Source organism: Schistocerca piceifrons, chromosome 6 (assembly GCF_021461385.2).
Source record: "Schistocerca piceifrons isolate TAMUIC-IGC-003096 chromosome 6, iqSchPice1.1, whole genome shotgun sequence".
In the NCBI taxonomy this organism is placed as follows: Eukaryota; Metazoa; Arthropoda; class Insecta; order Orthoptera; family Acrididae; genus Schistocerca; species Schistocerca piceifrons.
Window position 1 is genome coordinate 541,109,614 of NC_060143.1, and position 14,307 is coordinate 541,123,920.

General features: G+C 41.0%; 1 protein-coding gene across 1 annotated transcript in view; it reads left to right on the forward strand.

The window, feature by feature from the left end:
* The window catches only part of LOC124802935, a 29,164-nt gene extending 20,010 nt beyond the window's left edge, over nucleotides 1-9,154 (forward strand). The window contains exon 2 of the mRNA XM_047264020.1: nucleotides 7,287-9,154. Within this exon, the coding sequence (XP_047119976.1) occupies nucleotides 7,290-8,534 (1,245 nt within the window). The 5' untranslated portion in view covers nucleotides 7,287-7,289 and the 3' untranslated portion in view covers nucleotides 8,535-9,154. The remainder of the gene's footprint in view (nucleotides 1-7,286) is intronic.
* Nucleotides 9,155-14,307: the final 5,153 nt, after the last annotated feature.

Genomic DNA, 14,307 nt, shown 5'->3' on the forward strand with positions numbered 1-14,307 from the left:
TATTTTCTTTATTTAAAAACAATATCGAAGTGTCTTACTTCATGAATTTTATTCGTTTGAATGTAATTTTTTGAAATTTCTAGTGGCAACTGAAATCAACCATACGGAAAGTATACGCTATGGACTTTTACCTCTGTAAACTCTTCAAAATTTCGTGCAGTGGTTTACTATATTTAATGCTGCACAATAACTGCGTTGAACATCGAAGCAAAATTAAGTCATTTATGGGGGGAAGGTATCAGTCAAGAAGATGGGTAAAAATCAAATTTTTGGGCCAAATAGTTTTTGTGAAATCGAATGATAAGTGTGTCAAAGCAGTCGGAACACTATGTGTCTGCGCAGGCGAGCAGTGCAGTGATGGCAAAATCGCGCACAGCGCGGAATGCGGGGAGCATGTCTCTGTGGCAGCGAAAGGGTTAATGCAGCCGTGGTGGCTTTACTTTATAAACTGCGCGCTCTCCCCTAAACGTAAGTTTGCTTGGCGCGTGGAACTGGCAATGCAGCAACCTCCCGCGCCTGGGCGGGCATGCGCGAACCGCCAAGATAAAAGAATTGAACTATAGTGCATTAACAACCGGTGCAGCCGCCAGGAGGCTGAATGGAAGCATGCAAACGTGCATGCATTGTGTTGTGTAGGTACCGGATGTCAGTTTGTGGAATGGAGTTCCTTGCTTGTTGCACTTGATCGGTCAGTACAGTGACCCTTAATGCTGTTTGTGGGTGACGTTAGAGCTGTTGTCCGATAATGTTCTATAGGTACTCGACTGGAGACAGATCTGGTGATCGAGCGGGGCGAGGCAACGTGTGGACACTCTGTAGAGAATGTTGGCTTACAACAGCGGTATGTGGGCGAGCATTATCCCGTTGGAAAACACCCCTTGGAATGCTGATTATGAATGGCAGCACAACAGTTCGAATTACCAGACTGACGTACAAATTTACACCCAGGGTGCATGGCGTAATCACGACAGTGCTCCTGCTGTCATAGGAAATCGCACTCCAGATAATAATTCCAGGTGAAGATCCAGTATGTCTAGCATGCAGACAGGTTGGTTGCAGGCCCTCAATTGGCCACCTTCTATCCAACACACAGCCACCACTATCACCTAAACACAATCAGCTTTCATCAGAAAATACAACCAATCTCCACCCTGCCCTCCAATGCGCTGTCCCTTGACACCACTGAAGTTGCAGACGGTGGTGGTCGGGGGTCAATGGATTGCATCCTACAGGCCATCTGTCTCGGAACTGTCCTTGAAGTAATCGATTTGGAACAGTTGCCAACTGCTGCTCGAATTGCTATTACCGATGTACTGCAATGCGCCAGTGCCATACACCGAACATGATGGTCTTCCTTCTCAGTAGTGCCATATGGCCATCCGGAGTCCGGTCTTCTTGCGACCGTACATCCTGGTGAGCAAGACTGCCAGCAATCATGTACAGTGACTACATTCCTGCAAAGTATTGCTGCAGTATCGTGAAGGAATAACCAGCTTCCCGTATCCCTATTGAACGACCTCATTCAAACTCAGTGAGATGCTGAAAATGGTGTCTTCGTCACTGTAAAGACATTCTTGATTAATATCAACTCCCCACGTTCAATCTCTGGACTCGCATTCGAGAGGACGACGGTTCAATCCCGCGTCTGACCATCCCGATTTAGGTTTTCCGTGATTTCGCTAAATCGCTCCAGGCAAATTCCGGGATGGTTCCTTTGAAAGGGCACGGCCGACTTCCTTCCCTAATCCGATGAGATGCTGTCTGGTCTCCTCCCCCCAAAACAACCCAACCCAACGTTCAATCTCAAATGTGACTAACGCCCGCAACAGTTACAGTGAGTATTTAAAGCAAACCTGACTTGCACCCTCATAGTGGCGCTGCTGGCCTTCTCCTTATGTCGCACAACTCCTTCTTGGTGTTTCAGTTTTTTCCCATCAGTGTTTCAGTATTGCTGTCTCTAATGCATACCTTGGGTGCTGAAAACTTGAAACGAAGAAGTCCTCCATCGGATCAAAAGGCAAAGAGAACCACTGCTCACTGTAAAACAAATGAAAACTCCAGTATCTAGGGTGCATCGTAAGAGACGAAAGATACCAGATATACACATAACTGAAGGGAAAATACAAGGGCAAAGGTCTGTTGGCAGGCAAAGGAACTCGTGGCTGAAGGATATTTGGATACGTTATAATTACAGGTAAGAAAATATCATCCATGCTGCAATGTCAGGTCCAGAGCTGACCATGAGAACCACCAATCTCTGTCAGAATATGCGCTGAGAAAAAGAAGAGGAAGAAGAAGAAGAAGAAGAAGAGAACTAGTAACAACAGAATGAATCAGTCAGGAGAGCTCACTGCCTTCAGGATGTAACTTGAGTAACAAATCCATCAGGAACGTTTCAGCCCCTCCAAGGCCGTCCAGGACGACTTTTGGTGATGTGACTGTGAAGTAATGATGGCGGTTATCGCTGAAGCAACCGGTTTTCAGTTATATCCTTTTTTCACCTCCAGTTTAACTTGACTATTAAATCTGCTAACATGACAGGTATCTGAAATATGCGATTTTCGTTTTTTTGGTATTTCATGTAATAAACGTAGAATTTTTCAGTCTTAATTGAATGTCTAAGACTCCCTCAGATTTTTGTATCGTACGTTACAAGGTATTTAGAATCAAAATATCAAGTAAAATAGGTAAATAAAAGAAAACTTAGTCTGTCCACCATTCGCTGCTTTTCTCAAAAAGTAGCCTAACGCAGTGACGGATACATATGGGGGGGCGCCCCCTCCCCCCCCCCCCTTACTGGGCTACCCGCATTGTCGCCCACTCCGTTCCCACCAGTCGGCCCGCACGCTATTCGCTCGTTTCTTTCGTCAGTCGACTTGACTGAATCGAGTTATCGATTAGTTGTACTTTCCTATGTAGCACACACGTCCACGTCATCGTATTTTATACGCTTCTGTCTGGCACACAGATAGCTAACACAGACCTACGAGAAAAGTTGCGGCCGTTCTAGTGATCTCAAATAGGCTCTTAGAATTCATCATTTAAGGAAGAGAACCAAAATTGTAACTTTTTTTATATCATAAGATGGCATTGTCTTGTATATGTGCATAATCAGGTTAAACAAAACTTTCTTAAACTTTGCATGTGACTTGATTATTTTTTATTGCAGTAAAAGTAAAGGTAGCTCAAGATATCCTTAGCGCCCTGTCCTTGAGGCTTTCCTGTATCCGCCGCTGACCTAACGAAGGACAGAAGAATACTACACAATGTTATGAGTACCTGTGTTCTGTTATTGATCCCAATTTTTTGAAACTCTGCTTAAAAATGGTTGTAATCGAGTATCATAGCACTACTTTGGTGTTACAAATAGCCAGTGCTAAATAGTGAGACTGAGGTTGGACAACTATGAGGACTGAATGAAAAGTAGTGCCTCCACCTTCATTAATGGGGTTTGGATGGGAATATTTTAATAAATCAAACGCAGAAATAATCCTTAGAATGTGATCTTTAATTAGCAATATTCACTTTTCCACATAATCACCAACCAGTTGGATACATTTCTGCCAACGATGAACAAGTTTTATGAAGCCGTCACGGAAGAAGTCGTCACTCCATTTCCACAACCACAGTCTCACAGTTCTCTCAACGTCTTCATCAGAAGCATAATGATGTCCTCTCATATTGTCTTTCACTATCGAGAACAGATGGAAATTTGGACTGTATGGAGCATGCTGTATGGTGGTGAGATTCAGTCTCTGAAGTTCTGCTGTGGTGGCACGTGAAGTGTGCACAGATCTTCAAATAGCTAAGCAAAGCAATAATGTGATCCACGGGTTCTTGTGAAATGCCGATTGTGCTTGCAATTTCTCTGAGTGATACGATGATTGTCCTGAATCAATCTGTCAACATTTTCCTTGTGAAACTCGGTGGTTGCTGTCACAGGACGTGCAATTCTTTGTTTGTCACGCAGGTCAGATGGTCCCACCTCAACATCTTTAAACTTACTCGCCCAACGATGCACAGTACTCACATCAACACCATAAACTGCTTTCATTCTCTGCAGAGAAATCTCACGAAATTTCAGTCACTAACTTCCTCCTGCAAATGCGAAAATATGTTGTTGACGGCGACCTATGTAGGGAGAAATGATCAACATGATAAATTAAGGGAAATCAGAGCTCGCACGGACAGATATATGTGTTCGTTCTCTCCACGCTCTGTACAAGATTGGAATAACAGAGAATTGTGAAGGTGGTTTGATGAACCCTCTGCCGGGCACTTAAATGTGATTTGCAAAGTATCCATGTAGATGTAGATGCATAGAGGTATTTTTCGTGGTTAGGGCATGGTCGCCTTATTGTGCTTCAGAGAACGCTATGTGTGGAAGGAAATAAACACATTTTACAGTACTATTTACTACGTACAGTGGAGGAACAGTTCGGAGGTGATGGTTATTTGTATGAGCCTGACAATGCACTCTTTCATAAAGCAGCATCTTTGTGGACAACAACGTCCCTGAAGTGGACAGGCCTGCCAAGATCCCCTTCCTGAACCTAATGGAACACCTTTGCGATGAGAAAGAATTTAAACTCCATTGCAGATCGCAGCCTCCATCACTGCCTCCCTAGTTTTGGTTCTTGAGGAAGTATGGGATGCCAGCCCTCTAGACATTCAGAGAAATAAAGAAATAATCAGTAAATTGGAAGAGGGAAAAAGCGTAGTTGGGATAAATCTAGATCTGTCAACGCCTTTGACACTGTTGACCACAGCATACCTTTGGAAAAGCTTGAACCTATAGGTATCAGAGGACCGGTAAAAAAGTGGATGCAGGTGGTTGAAATTACAGCACCAGATATTAACCAAAAAATTAAACTAAGATCAAATTCAAAGGAGGTCACAGCAGGAGCACCCCAACGAAATGTATTAGACCCCTTGCTGCTCCTCATTTACATTAATGATGTACTGTGGACCATGTCCTACAACATATACAAAAATGGTTTAGTGCAAACAAGCTAACACTGAATGCAAAAAAAAAAACTAATTATGTGCAATATGGAAAAATAAGAGAACATGACGACCTAAATCCCACCATGGAGGGCAAAGAGTACAGAGGGCAATATTCCTGGGTATGCACATTGATGAGAAGATAAATTGGAAGGACCATGTGGTGGGCTTAGCACTAAAACTAAATTCAGCATTGTTGTGTCGGGAGCTGGGCCGACACCGTGAAGTTGAGATGGCTGAAAAGGCAAGCTAGACTAACGCAGACGGGCGTGATGTACTGGAACAGGATACGTAATTAATGTTAGGAAGAAAAGTACGGAACAGGTTTAATACTTAACTTTACTCAATCATGGTAGTACATCGATCTTGATGATACACAGGAGACTTTAAGTACAATCACTGTATGGCTAATGGCGCCTTGCTAGTTCGTAGCCATTAACTTAGCTGATGGCTATTCTGTCTCTCGGCTAATGAGAGAGAAAGGCTTCGTACATCTGGTCGGTAGCTAGGTTCTCGTACAACTGGGGCGAGTGCTCTCTCGTATCACGAGACCTGCCTTGGTGGTGGCGCTAGGTCTGCGATTACACAGTGGCGACACGCGGGTCCGACATGTACTAAATGGACCGCGGCCGATTTAAGCTACCACCTAGCAAGTGTGGTGTCTGGCGGTGACACCACAAGCATGTTTTGTACTTAGAAGAATTTCAAGAGTTTGTAGTCATGACTGTACCAGATTAGTATATTTTCGCTATTTTCAGTCCATTGCATCCTATGGGATAGTATTCTGGGGAAAAACAAATTGTCGTCTAAATGAGATTTTCAAATTACAAAAACGTGCTATTCAGATAATGACCCAGAGCCCACCTCAAACACATTGTAGGTCCCTTTTTAAAGCACTGAAAATTTTAACAATTTCATCATTATACATTCAGAAATGTCTGTTTGTGATCAAAAGAAATCAGGACAAAATGAAAACCAATACAGACTACCAAAATTACAATACACGGCAATGTAAAGATCTCCACTTATAAGTATGACAAGGACTCGAAGTCAGAAACATGTACGTAATCAAGGCAAAACATATCGAAGAGCTGGAAAATGAGGATAAATTAAAATGTGACAATTGAAATTACGTCAATGAATATGTCTGTCAAGCACATAAGAAGATTAAGAACCACATGCTTAACACATGTCACTACAGTATAAGTGAATAGCTCTGCTCAACTGCATAAGAATATATGATATCATAAATGTGACAAATGAAATCACAACATGAAGGAATAGGTCTGTCAAGCACATAAGAAATTATGTTATAAAAACACTTATTAGTTGTATATTGTATTAAATATAAGATAGATTCATATGAAATTAGCACAGAAAAAAATTTTGTAAAGATATTATATAGTTGTTGAAATGTATCCTGACAAGTCCTATATCACAAATGTGATCATTGGGATGATAATAAATAAATAAATAAATAAATGAAAGCCCTTACTGAGTGTCCCCAATGGAGTTCAAGCCTTCATAAAGGTGAAGAACGAAGGCCGGCTGTTCCTCCTAATGTCCACTAATAGTTACGTGGATACCTTCAATCACATAGTGTATAAGTCATTTTTCTGAAAGTATTGCAGTTTTCACAAAGTCATCTTCTGAAATCCTGGTGGTACTTACAAATAACCATGTATTTATGCTTATAAAGTTTATCTCAGTCAGTGCTCACAGAAAGTTTGTTTATGGGCTGAAGTGGTTTCATCACTTTGGTTGCTTTTAATAGCCCATAATGCCTCTTAGCTGATGGTTGTTTTTGAACATTGTAAGAGAGAACATCTATTCAAGGGTCCAACTAGAGGACTGAGTGGGTCTAGCCAGCAGAAGACTTTATACACAGTGTAGTTACATGTGTCTCAATAAGCTAATATGATGTGATTTATTGATCTGATGGAACCTGGAGAGGTGTGAGTCTCAAACTTTATCAAACAATTTGATTTGTTTGTGTAGTAGGAGCTTTGAAGAGATGCTCACACATACTATGTTCTGACATATCCATTCACAAAAGAAGCATTATGGCCTATTGAAAATGAGTAAAGTGTCGAATCTGTCTAACCCAATAAACAAAATTTCTGTGATCATTGACTGATAACTTTCGTAGTAAAATTTATAGAGACTGGAGATTCCATGCTCCAAAGACATTGTAAATATGGTAGCAAATTTACACTGTAGTTCTTCACCATTGAAAGCAGAACCAATTGTAAAAAGATGTCTTTTGTTTTTGTTCTTATCAGGTCATGTCTGCAGATGCTGCTGCCACAGTTCCTGTATGGCTGGATGATGACTTCATCAAGCAGTCACTGAAGAATGTCAGCAACTTTGAAGACTGCTCTATTGTCTCAGCGAGTGTCAAGGGTGCCACAGTTGGAAAGGAGAATTACTTGAGCGATACTTTCCGAATGACCGTGACACTTAAACACCGAATTAAGTGTTACACAATGACTCTATCATTCTTCATTAAATGTCTTCCAGATGGAAAAACAGTCCGCGAAGTTGCTCAGAACATGGGTGCTTTCGAAAGAGAAATTTCAGTTTTCACAAAGACGCTTCCAGTGATGACCCAGTTATTGCAAAGTGCCGACCCTAAGAAATACTCGCAGCTAGCAGCAGTATGTTTTCGTTCTGGTAGTGAGCCAGTTGACTATTTGATGCTGGAAGACTTGAGAGATAGTGGGTATGTCATGGCTAAAAGAAGCCAGGGGCTAGACTTGGCACACTCTAGAGCTGTTGTCAGAAAATTAGCTGAGCTCCACGCAGCATCCATAGGTATCTTCATGAAGGATCGCACATGTATGGATAATTACAAGACTTTTGCTATATTCAATGGTGACGCAGCACCACAGATGAAAAATTTCTTTAAAAACGCATGTCTCTTGTTAGCTAGGGAGCTCGAGAGAGCAGGTGGCCACTACTCCACATATGCTTCCAAACTTCGAGCTATTTCCGAAACAGCATTTGAAAATATTTCCGAGCTCACAAAGTGGAAGAAAAGAAGGTTCCAAGCATTAATTCATGCAGACTGTTGGACTAACAACATGATGTTCAAATATTTGGGTGGCTCTGTTAACGATGTTGTTCTTATTGATTTCCAGATGGCACATTTCTCATCACCGTCACTAGATCTACAATATTTCCTACATACTAGTCTGAAGGAAGAAGTTTATGTTTCCCATGTAGAGGATCTCTTAGAGGAGTACTACTTCCACTTGATTGAAACCTTGGATGATATTGGTGTCATACAAGGAAATCATCTATCTTACAACGATTTTCGGCAAGACTACGAAGATCATTCGTGGTTCTCTTTGTACGGAGCTATTGCAATACAGCCTCTTGTGCGCTCTGATGAAAGAAAGGGCTTTGACATTGAGGCAGCAATTAATGGATGTGACACTGCAGTAAACAGTGAGGCTTATGCTAATAATTCATTCTTGAGATGTATTAGACAAATGTTACCTGTGTTTGAAAGAAAGGGACTGCTGTAGAATGTAGACTGCTTAAGTTCCTGCTTCCAGTAACATAAACCCATCTGTAGCCAATACTGTGGAAAAATATTAAATGAATCATCGATAATGAATCATGTTGCCAAGAAAACCCAGTTTCTCTTAACACTCCTTAATCAAAAATAGATATTATAGTAAGGAGACACAAGGAGACGCCTTTTATATATTTTCCATGAGAGACGTGTGCTGGCTTCTCTTTACAAACTAAGCAATCATTCAACGCCAAAAGGAAAGAAAAGTAAGAAACAGCTTTGACACTGCAGCAGATTGGTGTGACGTATGATTATACCTATTTTATTTTCAGGCAGACTGAAGCACACTTTGTGTGGTTCTGAATGCTGTTAATCCATGGTGACTATTGTAGTAAAACTTTTGAAATGGCCTTGCATTACAGACTGACAACAAAATTAAATAATTAGGCTACAACTTTATTCATAATTCACATCCATACCAACTGTTTCTAAATAAAAAAATTACCTCAGACATTTACAATTCAATTCATTTCTTGTATCAGAAACAGAAGGATATGTAATCATTGTGACCAATGTTCTTACCAGTGCATGTAATTTTTTTGTACTCAGTGATGTCATGTTTTTATCAAAGTCCTACATGTACTTAATCAATATGTCTTATTTTGCGCCAGTTTGTGCAACATTATGTTTTCATAAACGATAATGTAAAAGTGTTAATCAAGTAACCTGGAAATAAAGATTGATAAAACATTTTTTCACTGGCTCCTAAATTTTTTGTTTCTGTTTCAGTCACAATGATTAGTAGTATTTCTTAATCTAACCATATTTCCTACACAATTTTAAGCAACTCCATTATTTCATACATAGTTCAACACACTGAAATATGGGTTTGGTAAGTGATAGTTCACAAAGGAGTGAGTGTTTTGGCATACAATTAATACTTGACCTTTTTTCTACAGATGCAGCAATAATTATTGATAGAGAAGATACCTTTTAAAAGAAATTTGAGAGCTCTTGGAAATAAGAGTACATTATGCAATGTCAGAATCATTCAGTGTGAAATTTCTCTTAAAACACTTTGCAAACATTATAAACTGGTCTTAGCCTCCTTGTGAACATAAAGTGACAAGGTGATAAGACTTGTCTGACATCAGGATACAGTAGGGCTGAAATCCCTGTCTGCCTATCTGGATATAGGTTATTTATGGTCTTCTCTAATCACTTAAAGAGGGAAGCAGCAGGATTACAAGATAGCAGTGATAGAAATGTCAAAAACAATTGCGGGAGCTAATTTGAGGATTCTTCATTACACAAATGAAAACACATCTGTGCTTTGTTCTACAGATACCGGTCATTTTCCTCATTCTGATTTAGTCATGCCAATCACTTCTTGGTGAAAGGAATGTATAAATTTTAGTTATTACTTACTTGTACCAAATATTTTCTTTGACATACAGTATATAAAAAGTTCTGCATACTGATCGGAAGAAGACACAGGCACAAACATAAAGGCAGGTGAAGACTAGTTTTGCAACCAGAAGTACATTCATCTGATCAGAGAGGGTGGGGTGGGGGGACTGGACTAAACTGGGATTTTATTAGCAAATCATTCAGAAGGTCACATCAAAGGAGACATAACAAGACAGTGTGAAAGGAAAGTTAGCAATGAAATCAATACATTGAAGATAAGCGATGGAATGATTGCAAGTGGAAACATAGCTGCAACAAAAATTGGCAACATCACAGAAAAAAATAATATGAAAGTAGTGGAGAACAACAAGGCAAGGAAACAAAAAATAAGAAAGCTAGAGAAAAGATACAAATTATAAAAATTAGAAGTAAATGAATTTATAGTTAGAACAATATTTTTAGCGGAAAGGGGGAGGGGAGTGATGGTGGGATTGATGGGTAAGAGCTAGATGTCAGGATATAGGTTATTCATGGTCTTCTTTAATCACTTAAGAAGGGAAGCAGCGCAGTTATTGTATAGCAATGTTGAAGGGAGAGGTAGTAAGTGCACAGGAAACAAATGTGACAGGGGTGCTGGCATCAATGACTTTGTGGTGTGCACAACGATCATATGGAGTAACATGGAAGAATGGATTGGGAGGGAGTGACGAAGGAAAGTGGGACTGTGAGGAAGATGGTGTGGGTACAGGGTGAGTGAAGTTATAGCCCCAGGACAGTGTAAAGATGGGTGGGTGGCAGGAAGCTAGCAGAGATTGAGGCCAGCAGAATTATGGAAACATCTAAGTAACTCAGAGAAGCTGATGTTGGGAGGGGGAAGGTGGAGGAGGGGGTAATCAGGTGGGGAAGAATTAATATGGCACACACTGTGAAGTAGCTACTGAAATTGAGCATGTTGCACTCAACATTTTGTTCTGCCACTGGATAATCAGCCCTGTGCTTGGTCAAAGTTTGGCGGTGGCCATTCATTCAGGTGGACAGTGGATTAGTGGCCATGCTCACATAAAATATTGTGCAGAAATTGCGACAGAGCCAATATATGGCATGACTGCATTCACAGGTATTCCTGCCTCTGACGGGATAGGATAAACCTGTTGAGGAGGTGGAGTAGGATGTGCGCAGGGGTGTAGCAAACAGTTCTTTCATCTGGGTCTCCCACATTAATATGACCCATGTGGAAAGGGGATGGGGGTGAGTGTGAGTTGAGGATGTAACAAGTTATTGTGTATGGGTGCTTCTTTGCAGCCGGTTACTGAGGATTGTAGGTGCTCTGTCCTGCAATTCAAAATTGATGCATGCATTAATGTTTGCATGGTCCCACCAATGGTGACACAAAAATGTGTTTACACCTTGAGCGACACTAGAAACAATAAAAATGCTTCCCAGCACCATGTAGGATCATGAGACAAATCAACTTCTTCCAACTCACAATAAAGGTGCCAAAATGTTTAGTGGAGGACTGCTTGCACGTTGTTCTCACCTGTATACTGAGACCTTAGATCCAGCTGTTGTTCATATGACTACCACAGCAATGGAGTTGCACTTTGCAAGGTATATTGTGCAGGCAGGATTCTCAACTGCAACTCATAGCTCAACTACAGCTGGACCTGGTTTTGGGTATTTTACTCGTTTTCTGTTTAGTCAATGGATTGTGCTTAATAGACAAGCTATGTGCCATGGCTCAATGTGCCAGGCATGGGATGTGTTAGTATATGGCACTGGAAATCTGTCTGTGGATTAGGTTTGAGGAATAGCATCTATCTGTGATGGCCTTAGTGAGATCTTCCTGGGCAAGAGAATTTTCATCGCCACAGACACACCGCACACAGGTGGGAAACCTGTACAGGACCTGATAACCATATGACAGTTAAACAAATTGTTACATTTAATTCCATACAGATCCATCCTTCCTCTGCATATTGTTCTCTTCATCATTTTATGTCAGTTACTTATTTTCCTACATGTGACAATCACAAACTCATGAAGAATATCTCCACATCACTGAACCATCGTACAGCTTGCAGTATAGTTTCCTCCTGCATTATTTTTTTATAAAACCTTCAGATTGTTATCTATAATTCCCTTACAATTATGTAACACTCTGATTTGACCATTTCCTGTGTTTATTTCACATTTTTATTTCGGTTTTTATGTTCTTTCCCCGCCAAATACCACCCAGTTTTACCTCCAATGTTCCTCTAGTGTTTACCCGTTTACATCCCTTTTGCCTCCCTACCAACATTCCATCCCAAATGGTCCCCTGTTCCATCTATCTAAGTCAATTCAGACAAGCATCTCTATCCCTAGCTAATATCTAGTCCTACATTCTGTTCATGAAAGGTTGCCCAATCCTAGGAACCCATCCCCCCCCCCCCCCCCCCCCACTTCCTGATTCCCTCTCAATCACTTGACTATAAAAATTTCTGTTACTGGGCATCACCCCTGTTTTCATCACAATCTATAAATTTTGAGATTCCTTCACTAAGCTGATACTACAGAGACACTGTTTTCAATCTATCAACCAAACCCCTCAATCCGAAATTCCAGTCCTATCTAACAGCCTCACCTTCAGATACACAGCCAAGTTCAGTCATACTGTACTTTTTGACGTACTCTCCTTCTTGCAATCCCTACAGTGGGAATGCACCTAACCATCCCCTGGTTACCTTCCATGAAATCCTTACCTCCAGTATGCTTTCACCAATCTTCTACAGGTAATTTCCTTGGAAAATAAACCTTTAACACCAGGAACAGCAGCCATCAACAACATCAAGATGGACCCTAATTTAATCACCTTACTAGCAGAAATAGATTCCACCACTGTCATGATGAACTGTAGTGATTACCTCACAGAAGGCCTCCACCAACTGTCTGACTTCTTCACATACAAGCCCTGCCATAGTAATCCCATCCCAGAAGTTGGAAATGTGGAAGTGTCTGATCCCGCCCATCTGCTTTGACCCATGACATCACAAATATGGCAGAAACGACCAAAAACCATGATTCCAATATGGCACATATAAAGTCGTTACGTACACATTATGAGGACGAAAATAAATCAAAAAACAAACACACACACATTCCACAAAAAGCCTAATGACACTAATGGGACAAGAGTGGGAAATAGGGGGTTTTTGGGTGGGGGCAAACTAAATATAAACAAATTTAGACACCCACCCCCATACAAAACCACGTACAACGGCGAAAAAAACCGACATCACAAAACTCCCCAAATACCACTAAACACAATATCATCTGGAATCGAATACTTCCCTTGACCTATATAGCTCAACAGCAGCTCCCGATCCCATAAATTGGGATCAAACACTTCCCTTGACCTATATAGCTCAACAGCAGCTCCCAATCTCATAAATTGGGATCGAACACTTCCCTTGACCTATATAGCTCAACAGCAGCTCCCAATCTCATAAATTGGGATCGAACACTTCCCTTGACCTATATAGCTCAACAGCGGCTCCAGATCACATAAATTAGGACCCAACACTTCCCTTGACCTATATAGCTCAAAAATATCTCCCGATATCAACATCCACAACCACACATTGGGATCGAACACTCCCCTTGACTTGTTATCCTTACGACATCTCCACATACAGCCGTCCCTGGCCCAAGACGCCAGAACTTTAAGTAAGCCTCATTTCTTCACGACATACTGAACACTTCATGACTTCATCCAAAAATCCGAAGTTGAAAAAATTTTATTAGAGACAACGCACTGTCCCCCATCATAGCTGACAACTGAAAACTGTTGACCCTGTCAGTCATATCCATACCTACCAAAGACATAAAAAAAGCAATTTACCAAAATTCACACATGACGCCACACTCACAAACTAAACCAAAAACATCACCTAACACACCACCAGAGAGCACCACCAATCGCATCAAAATGACACCTACAAACACACCACTCTCACAAACTAAATTCCGCGCCGTCGTGACATCACACACCACAACAGCCTTACGTCATGGGTCAAAGCCGACGGGTGGGATCTGACGCTTCGGTCGACCCCTATAATAGGTTCTGGATTAATTGTAGCTACGCTAGGTTCTTCTAGTAGCAACCATTCTTTTGTTGGTACTTTATGTGTAAATGAAACATACTCATTATGAGGTAGGCCTGTTAATGTATTTCTACGACCTGGGTCCAGATGGCCCTACGTTTTCCTCACTATTTGTAATTACTGGCTGGTTACTAAACCTTGATATGACGTTTCCAGTTTGAGCCCTATTACTGCTAGGTAAAAATTCTTGTGTAGTTACTGGGCCTATATTAGAAGGTGGATGCCCTCTTT